Source organism: Salvelinus fontinalis, unplaced genomic scaffold (assembly GCF_029448725.1).
Source record: "Salvelinus fontinalis isolate EN_2023a unplaced genomic scaffold, ASM2944872v1 scaffold_0044, whole genome shotgun sequence".
In the NCBI taxonomy this organism is placed as follows: Eukaryota; Metazoa; Chordata; class Actinopteri; order Salmoniformes; family Salmonidae; genus Salvelinus; species Salvelinus fontinalis.
In genome coordinates, this window is record NW_026600253.1 from 281906 (window position 1) to 303077 (window position 21172).

A 21172-nucleotide genomic window follows, 5' to 3' on the forward strand; every position below is an offset into this window, starting at 1 on the left:
TAGTAATGTGTTGTATTAATGTCCTGGTCAGGTGGTGGATAGTAATGTGTTGTATTAATGTCCTGGTCAGGTGATGGATTGTAATGTATTGTTCTCTACAGATGTGTTTCCAGTTACTCCTATGCATCATGCCGGAGGCCCAGAGCAGAGCCAGTGTACCTTCAGACCCTCCACCTCTCCTCTCACCCACTCCTCCCCCTCACAGACCTCCTTCCCCAGCCAAGAAGGGTACACTGCTGCTTCAAATCAACCAATCCATCAATCAATGATTAAATCAATCAGTTGTGTCAGGTTGTTGCCCTCTACTGTGTACCTCCTAGTTGCAGTTTATCCTAAATCTTGTATTTCTCTCTGGTCTCTGGTGCCTCTCCAGGACTGTCTCTCCCCCCTCCTCCAGGGTAGGGGACAGGAGACCTCCCAGTGATCTCACTCCTCCCCAGTCTGAGTGGAGCTGTTCCAGTCCCAGCCTCAGCAGACTGACGTACATCTCTCTGAATGACAGCACTGACATCCCAACACCTGACAGACACAAGGTATAGTAGGCATGACAGCACGGCATCCCAACACCTGACAGACACAAGGTATAGTAGGCATGACAGCACGGCATCCCAACACCTGACAGACACAAGGTATAGTAGGCATGACAGCATCCCAACACCTGACAGACACAAGGTATAGTTGGCATGACAGCACGGCATCCCAACACTTGACAGACACAAGGTATAGTAGGCATGACAGCACGGCATCCCAACACCTGACAGACACAAGGTATAGTAGGCATGACAGCACGGCATCCCAACACCTGACAGACACAAGGTATAGTAGGCATGACAGCACGGCATCCCAACACCTGACAGACACAAGGTATAGTTGGCATGACAGCACGGCATCCCAACACCTGACAGACACAAGGTATAGTAGGCATGACAGCATCCCAACACCTGACAGACACAAGGTATAGTAGGCATGACAGCATCCCAACACCTGACAGACACAAGGTATAGTAGGCATGACAGCATCCCAACACCTGACAGACACAAGGTATAGTTGGCATGACAGCACGGCATCCCAACACCTGACAGACACAAGGTATAGTAGGCATGACAGCATCCCAACACCTGACAGACACAAGGTATAGTTGGCATGACAGCACGGCATCCCAACACCTGACAGACACAAGGTATAGTAGGCATGACAGCACGGCATCCCAACACCTGACAGACACAAGGTATAGTTGGCATGACAGCACGACATCCCAACACCTGACAGAGACAAGGTATAGTTGGCATGACAGCATCCCAACACCTGACAGACACAAGGTATAGTAGGCATGACAGCATCCCAACACCTGACAGACACAAGGTATAGTAGGCATGACAGCACGGCATCCCAACACCTGACAGACACAAGGTATAGTAGGCATGACAGCATCCCAACACCTGACAGAGACAAGGTATAGTTGGCATGACAGCACGGCATCCCAACACCTGACAGACACAAGGTATAGTAGGCAGAGACTGGACCTCGTATGGGCTTCTCTTTCAAAAACTCCTTTCCATGTCTCAGTGGGATTCCATCGGGCAATTTACAAATGACCAAGAGATCAATCACACGTTGCCTGACCGAGGCCCGGCCTCTGGTCGTTCTCGCCTCTCTTCTTTGCGGAAGTGATCAGGACGGCTCCTGAAGCTCGCCTCGGTGTGACTTGAATTCCCGTCTTCCTGCTTAACAGTTCACAGGCAAACCTTGAGGTCAATGGAGTCGATAGTGTACAATACTTACCGAATGGAAAATGTGTTTTCTACTTCTGGTTCCGGTGGTAGATAATGTGACACGGCGAGCCATCGCGACTTGGTTAACCCGTGCCGTGAGGCTTAAGCTAACATGGTTAGCTCGTTGGAAAGCTTAATCTGACAACACGCAGTTCCCTTTGGCTAGCTTTCCATACCTGGAGAGGTAGAATCTAGCTGCCGTCTCAGCCCGCCGTGTGGGCTAGCTGCCGTCTCAGCCCGCCGTGTGGGCTAGCTGCCCTCTCAGCCCGCCGTGTGGGCTAGCTGCCCTCTCAGCCCGCCGTGTGGGCTAGCTGCCCTCTCAGCCCGCCGTGTGGGCTAGCTTCCCTCTCAGCCCGCCGTACGGGCTAGCTGCCCTCTCAGCCCGCCGTACGGGCTAGCTGCCCTCTCAGCCCGCCGTGTGGGCTAGCTGCCCTCTCAGCCCGCCGTCTCAGCCCGCCGTGTGGGCTAGCTGCCCTCTCAGCCCGCCGTGCGGGCTAGCTGCCCTCTCAGCCCGCCGTGCGGGCTAGCTGCCCTCTCAGCCCGCCGTGCGGGCTAGCTGCCCTCTCAGTTGGGAGACATCCCATGGTGGTTTTATGAAGGGAGCGCGTTGCTTACGCCCGGCCTCCAAGTCCTTAGTCCCACCTTGGGACCTTTTTGTTGTTTGTTATTGTGCTTGAAGCTATTTCCCAGAAGCCTTTAGAGCCGCTGGAAAGCGTAGAGATGACATCACTCTCCTTTTTAAGACGGTGTTACTGCTTTAATCTCTAGAGTGAGTGAGTGTGCTGCACGCCCGGTCAGTTCACCGTTCGTTCTTACAACTTTCCCCGCCGTTATCCAAGGTGAGCTTGTCACCTAACCCTGCCAAAGGGAGGTCCCTCTCGGTAACGGCTATCCACTGGCTTGATAGTGCAGGCTATTTATATTGTGTTATAATGGAAAGGGTTTACAGCCCCCCAGAGGGCTTGATGGCTCATTCCACCAGAGGTGTGGTTACCTCCTAGGGCACTGTCAAAGGCATCTGTTTACAAGATACGGTCCCCCGTGTCGGACTACCCTGGCTTCGGAGTGCTCGTCTATGATACGGAGGCTTGCCCTTTCCCACGGTGAGATATCGAAAACAAGTATTTGAAAGTGAACTGTTACTTGCGTAAGCCCGGTTCGCTGATAATGAGTGAGATCTCACCACATTTCCCTGCTTGCAGGAGGGAAAGGAGTAGAGGTTTGAGAATAATCAGAGGACAGGTCCTCCGACAGATGTTGTGTGATTTGGTGTCTTCGTCATTTGTGATCGCCCCCAAGCGAATCCCACTGAGATAGTGCCTTCAGTATTACAGCCTGAATTTAAAATGGATTACATGTGATTTGTCTCTGGCCTACACACAATACCCCATGTCAGGATTTTTATTTTTATTTTACAAATTAATAAACGATGAAAAGCTGAAATGTCTTCAGTCGATAAGTGTTCAACCATTTTGTTATGGCAAGTCTTGGTAAGTTCATGATTATTAATGTCCTTTTACGTCACAGAATAAGTTGCATGGACTCTCTGTGGACAATAATAGTGTTTAAAATCATTTTTGAAAGACTACCTCATCTCTGTACCCCACACATACAATTATCTGTAAGGTCCCTCAGTCAAGCAGTGCATTTCAAACACAGATTCAACCACAAAGACCAGGGAGGTTTTTCAATGCCTCACAGAGAAGGTGACCTGTTGGTAGATGGGTAAAAAAAAGCAGACATTGAATATCCCTTTGAGCATGGTGAAGATATGAATTACACTTTGGATGGTGTATCAATACACCCAGTCACTACAACGATACAGGCGTCCTTCCTAACTCAGTTGCCGGAGAGGAAGGAAACCGCTCAGTGATTTCACCATGAGGACAATGGTGACTTCAAAACAGTTAGTTTAATTGCTGTGATTGGAGAAAACTGAGGATGGCTCAACATTGTAGTTACTCCATAATACTAACCTAATTCACAGAGTGAAAAGAAGGAAGCCTGTATAGAATACAAATATTCCAAAACATGCATCCTGTTTGCAACAAGGCACAATACAAAGTGTTATGTTTGGTTCAAATCCAATACAACACTGAGTACCACTCTTCATATTTTCAAGCATCGTGGTGACTGCATCATGTTATGGGTATGCTTGTCATTGTTAAGGACCGAGGAGTTTTTTAGGATTAAAAAAAAAACAGAATGGAGCTCATCACAGGCAAAATCCTAGAGGAAAACCTGGTTCAGTCTGCTATCCACCAGACACTGGGAGATTAATTCACCTTTAACCAGGACAATAACCTAAAACACAAGGCCAAATCTACACTGGAGTTGCTTACCAGGAAGACAGTGAATGTTCCTGAGTGGCCATGTTTACAGTTTTGACCTAATTCTGCTTAAAAATCTATGGCAAGACCTGAAAATGGTTGTCTAGCAATGATCAGCAACCCATTTGACAGAACATGAAGAAGAATGGGCCAATGTTTTACAATCCAGGTGTTGGAACGCTCTTAGAATTTACCCAGAAAGACTCACAGCAGTAATCACTGTCGACATGTGTTTACTCAGGGGGTTGAATACATATCTAGGCAACATATATTAGTGTTTTCATTTTTCAGAAACGTTTTACAAATGTTCACAATTTTCTTCCACTTCGACATTTACAAAGTATTTTGTGGAAAAAGTCAAAGGGGGTGTGAATATTTCCTGAAGGCGCTGTATCTCTCATTATCAGAGAACCGAGTTAAAGTCACCTTGAGTTTTGGGTTGTCTTGATTTGTTGTTGCACAATGTTATGTTGAATGATGGTCATCTGCCTGGGAAAAACTCAGCGATGTCATGTAGTGGAGTTACTACATGAAGGAATAACCAATTGACTGCATGCTATCTCTCTCCCTTCCCCAGAGTAATGGCACCATGTCTCTGAGCACCACTATAGTCAGAGCCAGTCCCACCCCTCCAGTAGACGGGGCTGATACCCAGAGTCCTTCAGGTCAGGATCTACCTCTTCACCGCTCGACAGACATCCTCTGTCCTCCTAGACAGTCCAAGAGCCCAGAGTCTCCTCACCACTCTGACGGTCCTCCGAGAGGCTCGGTAGACCTGCGGAGTGGTTCAGGTCTGGGCTTTACACGCAGCCAGAGTGAGTGTAACTATCACCGTGGGAACAATACAGACTACGACCTGCAGAAACGCCACTCCGTACCCAACTCACACCGCCTCACCAAGGTGGATTCTGGGTACTCCAGCCACCTGAACATCCAGCAGCCCAGCGGTACGGGGGGCCAGGGGAACCAGCAGTGGTCCGGGGTCTCAGCCCAGGGGAGTGAGGTCTATCCTGGGGCCAGGACGGGCTTCGGCCTGCCTTCCTCCGAGGACCTGTGCTACGTGCCCATCTCCAGCTTCAAGCCCCAGGGCTCCATGGTGGACCTGCCTCCAGGGGTCCCCAGCCTCCTGACGGGGCGCTCCCTCTTCAGCTCCCAGCTGGCACAGCAGAACCTGGGCTCGGATGGAGCTCTACACCCTGGTCACCCTCTGCCTGCTCCCTACCGCCACATGGCGGCAGCAGGGAACGGCCTGTACGGTCACGCTATGTCCTCGCGGTTAGGACCCAACGTTGACCCCTCAGTCAGACACCTCCACAGCTCTGGGGGTCTGGGTGTCTCTGGGCCTGGTGGACCAGGAGGTCCTGGGGGTCTGTACCACTGCTCTAACCCCCACCTCAAACCCTTGGACCCAGGACTGATGGAGGGGAACCCCTACAGCCAGAACTGTGTAGCCTCGTGGTCTAACGGCAGCCTTCCTGAACTCACAGGTTAGTCTTCAATCAGTTCTGGAATGTTCTCTTGAATCACTCGAGATAAGAGGTTGTGTTGCAGTTGGAAGAGTTTGAAACGGTTCATCTCAATCTTGAGTGATTTTAAATGCATGTAATTTTGTCAGCTTTAAGATAACCCTTGGACCCCTCTACCTCTCCACTCCTCCAGCCCAGGTCGTGATCCCTGAGGAGCTGAGGTTCCCCCATGCCTGCTGTGTGGGCATCTCCTCTCAGACCTCACTGGGCATCTTCAACCCCTCCGAGCGCTGGCAGCAGGTCTCCATCACCGTCACCAGCCTGGCCATCGACGGAGAGAAGGTGAGTCATTTAGTTTCTATTGAATTTGTAAAGAGGACAATGATTTACAGAGAATTGTATGGTTTGAAATAGTGTCAACAAACGTATGGCTGCTTAAAGCATGTAAATGTAAAACAAAAAGCTAAGAGAATAGTTTAATTAAATTGAGAGCCAATAGTAAGTGTCGGAAATGTAACCACTCAGAAGAACAAGGAACTGCTGTCAAACCATAATGTCCACTTCCTGTCCCTCCCAGGTTGATTCATTCCCGTACCAGTGGCTGATAGTGAAGAACAGGGAACTGCTATCGAACCATAATGTCCACTTCCTGTCCCTCCCAGGTTGATTCATTCCCGTACCAGTGGCTGATAGTGAAGAACAAGACCATCATTGGCCCTAAGAGCACGGAGGAGCAGAAGGTGTTGTTCATCCCACCTCAGGCCGGGGTGTACCAGGCTGTCCTCAGTGTCTCCTCCTGGCCCGCCTCCGCTGAGGCCCAGGCTGTCGCCCGCGCAGAGGTGTTCGCCAAGAGGGTGGTCCTCGTCGCCATGGCAGAGAACCCTGCTCTGGAGGTAAGTGTTAACTCGAAATGACACAACGACAAGGTTCCAGTTTAACAAAGTTTACTATACTATATGAACACACTACAAGTAGCCATTACACTCAAGGCCAGGTCCATCAACGACCAGACTTCCTGCGCATGCGCACTCTTGACTGAGTGATAGCCCCGTAATAACAGAAATATAGGGATACTTAAAACATGAACTTAACAGTAAGGGGGGTTGTGGCTGATCAGTTGTTGGCTTGATACCCAAGTGAGGAGTGGGTGTAACCAATGTCGGTCGTTAGTTAGCTTTGAGTCCATGTCAGGACAGGAAGGACACCTACTACGTGGGCATGCTTCCTGTTTGGTTTGTTTTACTTCTTATATTTCAGTGTTTTGAAACAACAGTTGTGTAAAACCTCAAGGTCTCTGTTCTAGTTGGTTGATATCAATTATGTTGTTTCTCCACTGTAACACATTATATTCTGGACGGTTTCTCCACTGTAACACATTATATTCTGGATGGTTTCTCCACTGTAACACATTATATTCTGGACGGTTTCTCCACTGTAACACATTATATTCTGGACGGTTTCTCCACTGTAACACATTATATTCTGGACGGTTTCTCCACTGTAACACATTATATTCTGGGCGGTTTCTCCACTGTAACACATTATAATCTGGATGGTTTCTCCACTGTAACACATTATATTCTGGACGGTTTCTCCACTGTAACACATTATATTCTGGATGGTTTCTCCACTGTAACACATTATATTCTGGATGGTTTCTCCACTGTAACACATTATATTCTGGATGGTTTCTCCACTGTAACACATTATATTCTGGACGGTTTCTCCACTGTAACACATTATATTCTGGATGGTTTCTCCACTGTAACACATTATATTATGGATGGTTTCTCCACTGTAACACATTATATTCTGGGTGGTTTCTCCACTGTAACACATTATATTCTGGATGGTTTCTCCACTGTAACACATTATATTCTGGGTGGTTTCTCCACTGTAACACATTATATTCTGGATGGTTTCTCCACTGTAACACATTATATTCTGGGTGGTTTCTCCACTGTAACACATTATATTCTGGATGGTTTCTCCACTGTAACACATTATATTCTGGATGGTTTCTCCACTGTAACACATTATATTCTGGATGGTTTCTCCACTGTAACACATTATATTCTGGGTGGTTTCTCCACTGTAACACATTATATTCTGGATGGTTTCTCCACTGTAACACATTATATTCTGGATGGTTTCTTCTCTCCAGGTGGATGTGGGGAAGTGTGGCAGTCTGGACTTCGGAGACCTGGCAGGTGGCAGTGCCAAAGCTCTCCCTCTGAAGCTGCTGAACAGGACTCATGCTACCGTACCTATTAGACTGGTTATCAGTGCTGTAAGACAATACACTACATTACCATGCAATACAGTACAATGCTATGTACTACATTACCATGCAATACAGTACAATGCTATGCAGTACATTGCCATGCAATACAATACAGTACAATGCTATGCAGTACATTACCATGCAATAGAATACAGTATAGTATAATGCTATGCAGTACAATGCAGTTCATTACAGTACAATTCTATGGAGTACAGTGCAATGCTTTGCAGTACATTACGATGCAGTACAATACAATAAATTGCAATACAGTAAATTGCAATGCAGTACATTACAATGCAGTACATTACAATGCAGTACAATACAGTACAATGCTATGCAGTACATTACAATGCAATACAGTACAGTACAATGCTATGCTATGCAGTACATTACAATACAGTACAATGCTATACAGTGCAGTGCAGTACGATGGTATGCAGTACATGATGCAGTGCAGCAACGGACAATAACTAATGTTGTATAGGTCATTACTCTTCTGTCCGAGTTGTGCAGAACTTTGTCATGCAGGCCTCAATTTCAACAGCCATGGCCCTCGATGTCCCCTTGTGTGGCCATCTGTAATTTTCCCTAAAAAAAGTTACATTCCTTGCAGCCAAAATGTCCGTTGTGCCCTTTGGCTGAGTATAATACTGACTAATAATTATAATTCCCAGCTGCCAATCGCCGTGTTCCGAAGCACCTCACTCACGTGGCTCTGTCAGTTATCGCAGTTCTTATTCATCAATGTTCGTCATGTGATCAGGCCCTGCACTGCGGCCTCCCTGGTGGCGCAGTGGTCTAAGGCACTACATCGTAATGCTAGCTGTGCCACTAGAGATCCTGGTTCGAGTCCAGGCTCTGTCGCAGCCGGCCGCGACCGGGAGACCCATGGGGCGGCGCACAATTGGCCCAGCGTCGTCCAGCTTAGGGAGGATTTGGCCGGTAGGGATATCCTTATCTCAACGCGCACTAGCGACTCCTGTGGCGGGGGCAGTGCACGCTGACCAGGTCGCTAGGTGTACAGTGTTTCCTCCAACACATTGGTGCGGCTGGTTTCCGGGTTAATCCGGCGTTGTGTCAAGAAGCAGTGCGGTTTGGCTGGATCGTGTTTCAGAGGCTTTCAACCTTCGCCTCTCCGTACGGGAGTTGCAGCGATGAGACAAGACAGTAACTACCAATTGGGGAGAAAAAGGGGGTAAAATAATTACCAAAAAATAATAAAAAATGTTGATCAACTATTAGTCGATGTCTTCACATTATAAACGCAGCAATGCACACAAGGCAGGAGGCTATATGCAATTAGCGGGAAAACACTCTTCTCCAAAGCGCACTGATAATGCGAGCGGTTTCATATGACAGAAATGAAAATCTCCTTTAAGAAATTCAGAAACATCAGCTAGCATGGGTTGTTAATGACTAGGATTGTGTCTTTGGCTGCTGGACAATGAATGAAAGTTGAGAACATGAGAGAAATACTGGTTTCAATGACATCTGAGGAAGTGTTTCTGAAAGAATCCTCTCTACATTCCTATGGTAGAACATGGTGAGACATGCCTCATCAAATGACCAAAAAACTCCAGGTTTTAAACGATTACGTTCATGGTTAAATAGTTTAAAAATGTTGACTGCCTCTGCTCAGATTGCAAGGTGGGTGATGAAGTGTACAACAGACACCGGCCTTTCTCTCCTGTCGGAAGGACGACGACAGACACCGGCCTTTCTCTCCTGTCGGAAGGACGACGACAGACACCGGCCTTTCTCTCCTGTCGGAAGGACGACGACAGACACCGGCCTTTCTCTCCTGTCGGAAGGACGACGACAGACACCGGCCTTTCTCTCCTGTCGGAAGGACGACGACAGACACCGGCCTTTCTCTCCTGTCGGAAGGACGACGACAGACACCGGCCTTTCTCTCCTGTCGGAAGGACGACAGGCACCGGCCTTTCTCTCCTGTCGGAAGGACGACGACAGACACCGGCCTTTCTCTCCTGTCGGAAGGACGACGACAGACACCGGCCTTTCTCTCCTGTCGGAAGGACGACGACAGACACCGGCCTTTCTCTCCTGTCGGAAGGACGACGACAGACACCGGCCTTTCTCTCCTGTCGGAAGGACGACAGACACCGGCCTTTCTCTCCTGTCGGAAGGACGACGACAGACACCGGCCTTTCTCTCCTGTCGGAAGGACGACGACAGACACCGGCCTTTCTCTCCTGTCGGAAGGACGACGACAGACACCGGCCTTTCTCTCCTGTCGGAAGGACGACGACAGACACCGGCCTTTCTCTCCTGTCGGAAGGACGACGACAGACACCGGCCTTTCTCTCCTGTCGGAAGGACGACGACAGACACCGGCCTTTCTCTCCTGTCGGAAGGACGACGACAGACACCGGCCTTTCTCTCCTGTCGGAAGGACGACGACAGACACCGGCCTTTCTCTCCTGTCGGAAGGACGACGACAGACACCGGCCTTTCTCTCCTGTCGGAAGGACGACGACAGACACCGGCCTTTCTCTCCTGTCGGAAGGACGACAGGCACCGGCCTTTCTCTCCTGTCGGAAGGACGACAGGCACCGGCCTTTCTCTCCTGTCGGAAGGACGACAGACACCGGCCTTTCTCTCCTGTCGGAAGGACGACGACAGACACCGGCCTTTCTCTCCTGTCGGAAGGACGACGACAGACACCGGCCTTTCTCTCCTGTCGGAAGGACGACAGACACCGGCCTTTCTCTCCTGTCGGAAGGACGACAGGCACCGGCCTTTCTCTCCTGTCGGAAGGACGACGACAGACACCGGCCTTTCTCTCCTGTCGGAAGGACGACGACAGACACCGGCCTTTCTCTCCTGTCGGAAGGACGACAGACACCGGCCTTTCTCTCCTGTCGGAAGGACGACAGACACCGGCCTTTCTCTCCTGTCGGAAGGACGACAGACACCGGCCTTTCTCTCCTGTCGGAAGGACGACGACAGACACCGGCCTTTCTCTCCTGTCGGAAGGACGACGACAGACACCGGCCTTTCTCTCCTGTCGGAAGGACGACGACAGACACCGGCCTTTCTCTCCTGTCGGAAGGACGACGACAGACACCGGCCTTTCTCTCCTGTCGGAAGGACGACGACAGACACCGGCCTTTCTCTCCTGTCGGAAGGACGACGACAGACACCGGCCTTTCTCTCCTGTCGGAAGGACGACGACAGACACCGGCCTTTCTCTCCTGTCGGAAGGACGACGACAGACACCGGCCTTTCTCTCCTGTCGGAAGGACGACGACAGACACCGGCCTTTCTCTCCTGTCGGAAGGACGACGACAGGCACCGGCCTTTCTCTCCTGTCGGAAGGACGACAGGCACCGGCCTTTCTCTCCTGTCGGAAGGACGACAGGCACCGGCCTTTCTCTCCTGTCGGAAGGACGACAGGCACCGGCCTTTCTCTCCTGTCGGAAGGACGACAGGCACCGGCCTTTCTCTCCTGTCGGAAGGACGACGACAGACACCGGCCTTTCTTTCCTGTCGGAAGGACGACGACAGACACCGGCCTTTCTTTCCTGTCGGAAGGACGACGACAGACACCGGCCTTTCTTTCCTGTCGGAAGGACGACGACAGACACCGGCCTTTCTCTCCTGTCGGAAGGACGACGACAGACACCGGCCTTTCTCTCCTGTCGGAAGGACGACGACAGACACCGGCCTTTCTCTCCTGTCGGAAGGACGACGACAGACACCGGCCTTTCTCTCCTGTCGGAAGGACGACAGGCACCGGCCTTTCTCTCCTGTCGGAAGGACGACAGACACCGGCCTTTCTCTCCTGTCGGAAGGACGACAGACACCGGCCTTTCTCTCCTGTCGGAAGGACGACAGACACCGGCCTTTCTCTCCCGTCGGAAGGACGACGACAGACACCGGCCTTTTTCTCCCGTCGGAAGGACGACAGACACCGGCCTTTCTCTCCTGTCGGAAGGACGACGACAGACACCGGCCTTTCTCTCCTGTCGGAAGGACGACGACAGACACCGGCCTTTCTCTCCTGTCGGAAGGACGACGACAGACACCGGCCTTTCTCTCCTGTCGGAAGGACGACGACAGGCACCGGCCTTTTTCTCCCGTCGGAAGGACGACAGACACCGGCCTTTCTCTCCTGAGGCTATCACCTGAGGCTCAATATGCTAGGCTGTCACCTACACTTTGATAATTCATTATTTATACCAATTTACATACACCTATGTTGTAACAGAGGAGCTAGCATTTTCTTCGGGTTTTCAAATCAATTTAATTGGCTATTTTGGTAAATGGCATTGGTGCCCCGGGCAGATGGCGTCGGTGCCCCGGGCAGATGGCGTCGGTGCCCCGGGCAGATGGCGTCGGTGCCCCGGGCAGATGGCGTCGGTGCCCCGGGCAGATTGGGCACCTCTTAAAGGCCAAATGGCCTTGCCCCTAAAATCCTGAAGTTCCAGGCCTGATGTCATCTTTCTGTTACTCAAAAACACTTTGATTTTGTTAAAATATTTGGCTATACAAGCACACTTTGATAGATATTGTCTTTGTGACGTCGTATTTCTAGAACGCCACGGCCTGGCGCTGCTTCACTTTCTCCAAGAGTCCTGTTGCCATGACAGCTGAGGGCCTGCTGCAGGCGGGGACTCTGACCTCACTGGCCGCTCCGTCCGTCATGAGCCACGTGATGCACGCCAGCTACGGAGAGGTGAGTAACCCCGGAGTGACCTCGTCTCAGTGACTTCAATAGTTGAGTCGTTTTTGAGGGATGTTGTGTTGTGTTTCAGAATGCAGAGAGCTTCATGGTTTGGGTCCACTTCCACGCTCCACAGAAGTACCAGTCCTGTTCAGGTAAGGCCCCTGTCCTCGCTCCATGAATATTAATACACACAGATGCCATTCAGCCACCAGTCACGTCTGTTTTTCACGTCTAATGTCACGCAGGTGATCTAGGTCCAGCGGATGAGTACAGTGATGTCATACAGGGGGTCTAGGTCCAGCGGATGAGTACAGTGATGTCATACAGGTGATCTAGGTCCAGCGGATGAGTACAGTGATGTCATACAGGTGATCTAGGTCCAGCGGATGAGTACAGTGATGTCATACAGGTGATCTAGGTCCAGCGGATGAGTACAGTGATGTCATACAGGTGATCTAGGTCCAGCGGATGAGTACAGTGATGTCATACAGGTGATCTAGGTCCAGCGGATGAGTACAGTGATGTCATGCAGGTGATCTAGGTCCAGCGATGTCATACAGGTTATCTAGGTCCAGCGGATGAGTACAGTGATGTCACACAGGTGATCTAGGTCCAGCGGATGAGTACAGTGATGTCATACAGGTGATCTAGGTCCAGCGGATGAGTACAGTGATGTCATGCAGGTGATCTAGGTCCAGCGATGTCATACAGGTTATCTAGGTCCAGCGGATGAGTACAGTGATGTCATGCAGGTGATCTAGGTCCAGCGATGTCATACAGGTTATCTAGGTCCAGCGGATGAGTACAGTGATGTCATACAGGTGATCTAGGGCCAGCGGATGAGTACAGTGATGTCATACAGGTGATCTAGGTCCAGCGGATGAGTACAGTGATGTCATGCAGGTGATCTAGGTCCAGCGATGTCATACAGGTGATCTAGGTCCAGCGGATGAGTACAGTGATGTCATGCAGGTGATCTAGGTCCAGCGGATGAGTACAGTGATGTCACGCAGGTGATATAGGTCCAGCGGATGAGTACAGTGATGTCACGCAGGTGATCTAGGTCCAGCGGATGAGTACAGTGATGTCACACAGGTGATCTAGGTCCAGCGGATGAGTACAGTGATGTCATACAGGTGATCTAGGTCCAGCGGACGAGTACAGTGATGTCATACAGGTGATCTAGGTCCAGCGGACGAGTACAGTGATGTCATACAGGTGATCTAGGTCCAGCGGATGAGTACAGTGATGTCACGCAGGTGATCTAGGTCCAGCGGATGAGTACAGTGATGTTTGTCATATGTGATGTCATACAGGGGATCTAGGTCCAGCGGATGAGTACAGTGATGTCACGCAGGTGATCTAGGTCCAGCGGATGTTTGTCATGTGTAATGTCCTACAGGTGATCTCGGTCCAGCGGATGAGTACAGTGCGCGGGTGGACATCGAGGTGGACTGTCCAGGCCCCAGTCATGTGATCAGGAGCGTCCCTCTCAGAGCCAGGTCTGGAACAGCCAGAGTCCACGCCCCTAAAGACCTACAGGTAGGAACTGACCTGTAGCCCTGCTGACAGTACACGCCCCTAAAGACCTACAGGTAGGAGCTGACCCGTAGCACTGCTGACAGGGTCCACGCCCCTAAAGACCTACAGGTAGGAACTGACCCGTAGCACTGCAGCCAGAGTCCACGCCCCTAAAGACCTACAGGTAGGAACTGACCCGTAGCACTGCTGACAGTCCACTCCCCTAAAGACCTACAGGTAGGAACTGACCCGTAGCACTGCAGCCAGAGTCCACTCCCCTAAAGACCTACAGGTAGGAACTGACCCGTAGCACTGCTGACAGTCCACTCCCCTAAAGACCTACAGGTAGGAGCTGACCCGTAGCACTGCTGACAGGGTCCACGCCCCTAAAGACCTACAGGTAGGAACTGACCTGTAGCACTGCTGACAGGGTCCACTCCCCTAAAGACCTACAGGTAGGAACTGACCCGTAGCACTGCTGACAGTCCACTCCCCTAAAGACCTACAGGTAGGAACTGACCCGTAGTACTGCTGACAGTCCACTCCCCTAAAGACCTACAGGTAGGAGCTGACCCGTAGCACTGCTGACAGGGTCCACGCCCCTAAAGACCTACAGGTAGGAGCTGACCCGTAGCACTGCTGACAGTCCACTCCCCTAAAGACCTACAGGTAGGAGCTGACCCGTAGCACTGCTGACAGGGTCCACGCCCCTAAAGACCTACAGGTAGGAACTGACCTGTAGCACTGCTGACAGTCCACGCCCCTAAAGACCTACAGGTAGGAACTGACCCGTAGCACTGCTGACAGGGTCCACGCCCCTAAAGACCTACAGGTAGGAACTGACCTGTAGCACTGCTGACAGGGTCCACTCCCCTAAAGACCTACAGGTAGGAGCTGACCCGTAGCACTGCTGACAGGGTCCACGCCCCTAAAGACCTACAGGTAGGAGCTGACCCGTAGCACTGCTGACAGGGTCCACTCCCCTAAAGACCTACAGGTAGGAACTGACCCGTAGCACTGCTGACAGGGTCCACGCCCCTAAAGACCTACAGGTAGGAACTGACCCGTAGCACTGCTGACCTGAGCCTGGTCTTTATATTCAGGGGTTAACTGGGAAAGCCAGTGTGTCCTATTACCATTCTAACACATTCCATATTAAAGTTGGGGTTGACCTTTTGTGATATGTTGACATATCTGCAATTCTTTCCTCCTATATAATTGTTTGGGGGGAGGGCAGACTGTTAACCTCTCGGCAGCGTTGGGTCAGTCCAGCAAGCAGACTCTGCCTCTGAAGAACGCAGGCAACATTGATGTTCAGCTGAAACTCAAGGTATTCTGTCCCTTTTTTACTTCCCTGTTTGATCTGTGGTCTGAATAAGCCTGGGGGATGTGTTGTGGTTTGGATAAGCCTGGGGGATGTGTTGTGGTTTGGATAAGCCTGGGGGATGTGTTGTGGTTTGGATAAGCCTGGGGGAAGTGTTGTGGTTTGGATAAGCCTGGGGGATGTGTTGTGGTTTGGATAAGCCTGGGGGATGTGTTGGCGTTGTGGTTTGGATAAGCCTGGGGGATGTGTTGGCGTTGTGGTTTGGATAAGCCTGGGGGATATGTTGGCGTTGTGGTTTGGATAAGACTGGGGGATGTGTTGTGGTTTGGGTAAGCCTGGGGGTTGTGGTTTGGGTAAGCCTGCGGGATGTGGTTTGGGTAAGCCTGGGGGATGTGGTTTGGTTTGGATAAGCCTGGGGGATGTGATGTGGTTTGGATAAGCCTGGGGGATGTGTTGTGGTTTGGATAAGCCTGGGGGATGTGTTGTGGTTTGGATAAGCCTGGGGGATGTGTTGTGGTTTGGATAAGCCTGGGGGATGTGTTGTGGTTTGGATAAGCCTGGGGATGTGTTGTGGTTTGGATAAGCCTGGCGGATGTGTTGTGGTTTGGATAAGCCTGGCGGATGTGTTGTGGTTTGGATAAGCCTGGCGGATGTGTTGGCGTTGTGGTTTGGATAAGCCTGGGGGATGTGTTGGCGTTGTGGTTTGGATAAGCCTGGGGGATGTGTTGGCGTTGTGGTTTAGATAAGCCTGGGGGATGTGGTTTGGATAAGCCTGGGGGATGTGTTGGCATTGTGGTCTGGATAAGCCTGGGGGATGTGTTGGCGTTGTGGGACCATCTGGTGGTGGTGGTGCTGACTGATATGTTGATATGACCTCCTGTGTGGTGCTGACTGATATGTTGATATGATCTCCTGTGTGGTGCTGTATGTTGATATGACCTCCTGGGTGGTGCTGTATGTTGATATGACCTCCTGGGTGGTGCTGTATGTTGATATGACCTCCTGTGTGGTGCTGACTGTATGTTGATATGACCTCCTGTGTGGTGCTGACTGTATGTTGATATGACCTCCTGTGTGGTGCTGACTGTATGTTGATATGACCTCCTGTGTGGTGCTGACTGTATGTTGATATGACCTCCTGTGTGGTGCTGACTGTATGTTGATATGACCTCCTGTGTGGTGCTGACTGATATGTTGATATGACCTCCTGTGTGGTGCTGACTGATATGTTGATATGACCTCCTGTGTGGTGCTGACTGATATGTTGATATGACCTCCTGTGTGGTGCTGACTGTATGTTGATATGACCTCCTGTGTGGTGCTGACTGATATGTTGATATGAACTCCTGTGTGGTGCTGACTGATATGTTGATATGACCTCCTGTGTGGTGCTGACTGTATATTGATATGACCTCCTGTGTGGTGCTGACTGATATGTTGATATGACCTGCTGTGTGGTGCTGACTGTATGTTGATATGACCTCCTGGGTGGTGCTGACTGATATGTTGATATGACCTGCTGTGTGGTGCTGACTGATATGTTGATATGACCTCCTGTGTGGTGCTGACTGATATGTTGATATGATCTCCTGTGTGGTGCTGTATGTTGATATGACCTCCTGGGTGGTGCTGTATGTTGATATGACCTCCTGGGTGGTGCTGTATGTTGATATGACCTCCTGGGTGGTGCTGACTGTATGTTGATATGACCTCCTGTGTGGTGCTGACTGTATGTTGATATGACCTCCTGTGTGGTGCTGACTGATATGTTGATATGACCTGCTGTGTGGTGCTGACTGATATGTTGATATGACCTCCTGTGTGGTGCTGACTGATATGTTGATATGACCTCCTGTGTGGTGCTGACTGATATGTTGATATGACCTCCTGTGTGGTGCTGACTGTATATTGATATGACCTCCTGTGTGGTGCTGACTGATATGTTGATATGACCTCCTGGGTGGTGCTGACTGATATGTTGATATGACCTCCTGGGTGGTGCTGACTGATATGTTGATATGACCTGCTGTGTGGTGCTGACTGATATGTTGATATGACCTCCTGTGTGGTGCTGACTGATATGTTGATATGACCTCCTGTGTGGTGCTGACTGATATGTTGATATGACCTCCTGTGTGGTGCTGACTGATATGTTGATATGACCTCCTGTGTGGTGCTGACTGATATGTTGATATGACCTCCTGGGTGGTGCTGACTGATATGTTGATATGACCTCCTGTGTGGTGCTGACTGATATGTTGATATGACCTCCTGGGTGGTGCTTGTCTTCAGAACAGCGGTGGTGATGACTGTTTCTCTGTGAGTCCTGTTGACCTGTGTCTGCGTGCCGGGGAGGAGCAAGGCATTGTGGTCTCGTTCACCTCTCAGGGCGGCAGGAAGAGCCGAGAGAGGTACTTTTTATTATTTATTTATTTTCTGGACGTCTAGCCTTGTAGAAAGCCTTCTACATTACTCAGCGTTCTGGACGTCTAGCCTTGTAGAAAGCCTTCTACATTACTCAGTGTTCTGAACGTCTAGCCTTGTAGAAAGCCTTCTACATTACTCAGTGTTCTGAACGTCTAGCCTTGTAGAAAGCCTTCTACATTACTCAGTGTTCTGAACGTCTAGCCTTGTAGAAAGCCTTCTACATTACTCAGTGTTCTGGACGTCTAGCCTTGTAGAAAGCCTTCTACATTACTCAGTGTTCTGAACGTCTAGCCTTGTAGAAAGCCTTCTACATTACTCAGTGTTCTGGACGTCTAGCCTTGTAGAAAGCCTTCTACATTACTCAGTGTTCTGAACGTCTAGCCTTGTAGAAAGCCTTCTACATTACTCAGTGTTCTGAACGTCTAGCCTTGTAGAAAGCCTTCTACATTACTCAGTGTTCTGGACGTCTAGCCTTGTAGAAAGCCTTCTACATTACTCAGTGTTCTGAACGTCTAGCCTTGTAGAAAGCCTTCTACATTACTCAGTGTTCTGGACGTCTAGCCTTGTAGAAAGCCTTCTACATTACTCAGTGTTCTGAACGTCTAGCCTTGTAGAAAGCCTTCTACATTACTCAGTGTTCTGAACGTCTAGCCTTGTAGAAAGCCTTCTACATTACTCAGTGTTCTGAACGTCTAGCCTTGTAGAAAGCCTTCTACATTACTCAGTGTTCTGAACGTCTAGCCTTGTAGAAAGCCTTCTACATTACTCAGTGTTCTGAACGTCTAGCCTTGTAGAAAGCCTTCTACATTACTCAGTGTTCTGAACGTCTAGCCTTGTAGAAAGCCTTCTACATTACTCAGTGTTCTGGACGTCTAGCCTTGTAGAAAGCCTTCTACATTACTCAGTGTTCTGGACGTCTAGCCTTGTAGAAAGCCTTCTACATTACTCAGTGTTCTGAACGTCTAGCCTTGTAGAAAGCCTTCTACATTACTCAGTGTTCTGGACGTCTAGCCTTGTAGAAAGCCTTCTACATTACTCAGTGTTCTGAACGTCTAGCCTTGTAGAAAGCCTTCTACATTACTCAGTGTTCTGAACATCTAGCCTTGTAGAAAGCCTTCTACATTACTCAGTGTTCTGAACGTCTAGCCTTGTAGAAAGCCTTCTACATTACTCAGTGTTCTGAACGTCTAGCCTTGTAGAAAGCCTTCTACATTACTCAGTGTTCTGGACGTCTAGCCTTGTAGAAAGCCTTCTACATTACTCAGCGTTCTGGACGTCTAGCCTTGTAGAAAGCCTTCTACATTACTCAGCGTTCTGGACGTCTAGCCTTGTAGAAAGCCTTCTACATTACTCAGTGTTCTGGACGTCTAGCCTTGTAGAAAGCCTTCTACATTACTCAGCGTTCTGAACGTCTAGCCTTGTAGAAAGCCTTCTACATTACTCAGCGTTCTGAACGTCTAGCCTTGTAGAAAGCCTTCTACATTACTCAGCGTTCTGAACGTCTAGCCTTGTAGAAAGCCTTCTACATTACTCAGCGTTCTGAACGTCTAGCCTTGTAGAAAGCCTTCTACATTACTCAGCGTTCTGAACGTCTAGCCTTGTAGAAAGCCTTCTACATTACTCAGCGTTCTGAACGTCTAGCCTTGTAGAAAGCCTTCTACATTACTCAGCGTTCTGGACGTCTAGCCTTGTAGAAAGCCTTCTACATTACTCAGTGTTCTGAACGTCTAGCCTTGTAGAAAGCCTTCTACATTACTCAGTGTTCTGAACGTCTAGCCTTGTAGAAAGCCTTCTACATTACTCAGTGTTCTGAACGTCTAGCCTTGTAGAAAGCCTTCTACATTACTCAGTGTTCTGGACGTCTAGCCTTGTAGAAAGCCTTCTACATTACTCAGTGTTCTGAACGTCTAGCCTTGTAGAAAGCCTTCTACATTACTCAGTGTTCTGAACGTCTAGCCTTGTAGAAAGCCTTCTACATTACTCGGTGTTCTGAACGTCTAGCCTTGTAGAAAGCCTTCTACATTACTCGGTGTTCTGGACATCTAGCCTTGTAGAAAGCCTTCTACATTACTCAGTTGTACTTCAGAGTGTAATCTGTCTGTTGCTCTAGGATCATTTTACCGGCAGCTCAGACCTTTCCCTGGGTTGTTGTTCTGTGTCCTTGTGTTTTCATGATACTTCCTGTTCCTGAGGTTTCTCTGTGCTTGTCCCTCCAGTGTTCTGACCATCCTGGTGCTGCCGTCTGGTCCTCAGTATGAGGTGGTGCTGAAGGGACAGGTGGTACCAGAGGAGAGGGGTAACCCTGCTGCACCAGGTCCTGCCTCTGCCCTGGGCATGCTGCCCCCCAGTGAGGTGCCCCCCATCCTCTCCAACAAGCAGTTTGTGGCCTGGGGAGGGGTCACGCTGGGCAGAGCTGTGTAAGGAACATTTACTAGACTCCTACATGTTAGTCATAATGATTCATCCATACATAGTTGCTCCCGAGTGGCGCAGCGGTCTGAGGCGCAGCATCTCACTGCAAGAGGCGTCACTACAGTCCCTGGTTCGACTCCAGGCTGTATCATATCCGTCCGTGATTGGGAGTCCCATAGGGCGGCGCACAATTGGCCCAGCGTCGTCCGGGTTTGGCCGTCATTGTAAATAAGAATTTGTTCTTAACCTCTCTAGGGTATGTGGGACGGTAGTGTCCCACCTCGTCAACAGCCAGTGAAACTGCAGGGTGCCAAATTCAAAACAACAGAAATCACATAATTAAAATTCCTTTAACATACAAGTATTTTACACCATTTTAAAGATACACTTCTCGTTAATCCAGCCACAGTGTCCGATTTCAAAAAGGCTTTACGACGAAAGCACACCAAACGATTATGTTCGGTCAGAGCCAAGTCACAGAAAAACACAGCCATTTTTCCAGCCTAAGAGAGGAGTCACAAAAAGCATAAATAGAGATAAAATTAATCACTAACCTTTGATGATCTTCATCAGATGACACTCATAGGACTTCATGTTACACAATACATGTATGTTTTGTTCGGTAAAGTTCATATTTATATCCAAAAATCTGAGTTTACATTGGCGCGTTATGTTCAGTACTTTCAGAACATCCGGTGATTTTGCAGAGAGCCACATCGATTTACAGAAATACTCATCAACGTTGATCAAAGATACAACTGTTATGCATGGAATTTTAGATCCACTTCTCCTTAATGCAACCGCTATGTCAGATTTAGAAAAAGCACACCATGCAATAATCTGAGTACCACGCTCAGAGCCCAAATAAGCCAAAAAGATATCCGCCATGTTGTGGAGTCAACAGAAGTCAGAAATAGCATTATAAATATTCACTCACCTTTGATGA

At 49.5% G+C, this 21172-nt stretch overlaps 1 protein-coding gene across 1 annotated transcript in view; it reads left to right on the forward strand.

Annotated features, from left to right (window-relative positions):
- The window catches only part of cep192 (centrosomal protein 192), a 122529-nt gene that overhangs the window by 50396 nt on the left and 50961 nt on the right, over nucleotides 1–21172 (forward strand). The window contains exons 19-30 of the mRNA XM_055911065.1: nucleotides 102–228; nucleotides 374–533; nucleotides 4680–5589; nucleotides 5762–5910; nucleotides 6231–6461; nucleotides 7733–7858; nucleotides 12411–12551; nucleotides 12631–12694; nucleotides 13945–14084; nucleotides 15301–15393; nucleotides 17680–17798; nucleotides 20031–20231. Coding sequence (XP_055767040.1) covers nucleotides 102–228; nucleotides 374–533; nucleotides 4680–5589; nucleotides 5762–5910; nucleotides 6231–6461; nucleotides 7733–7858; nucleotides 12411–12551; nucleotides 12631–12694; nucleotides 13945–14084; nucleotides 15301–15393; nucleotides 17680–17798; nucleotides 20031–20231 — 2461 coding nt within the window. The remainder of the gene's footprint in view (nucleotides 1–101; nucleotides 229–373; nucleotides 534–4679; nucleotides 5590–5761; nucleotides 5911–6230; nucleotides 6462–7732; nucleotides 7859–12410; nucleotides 12552–12630; nucleotides 12695–13944; nucleotides 14085–15300; nucleotides 15394–17679; nucleotides 17799–20030; nucleotides 20232–21172) is intronic.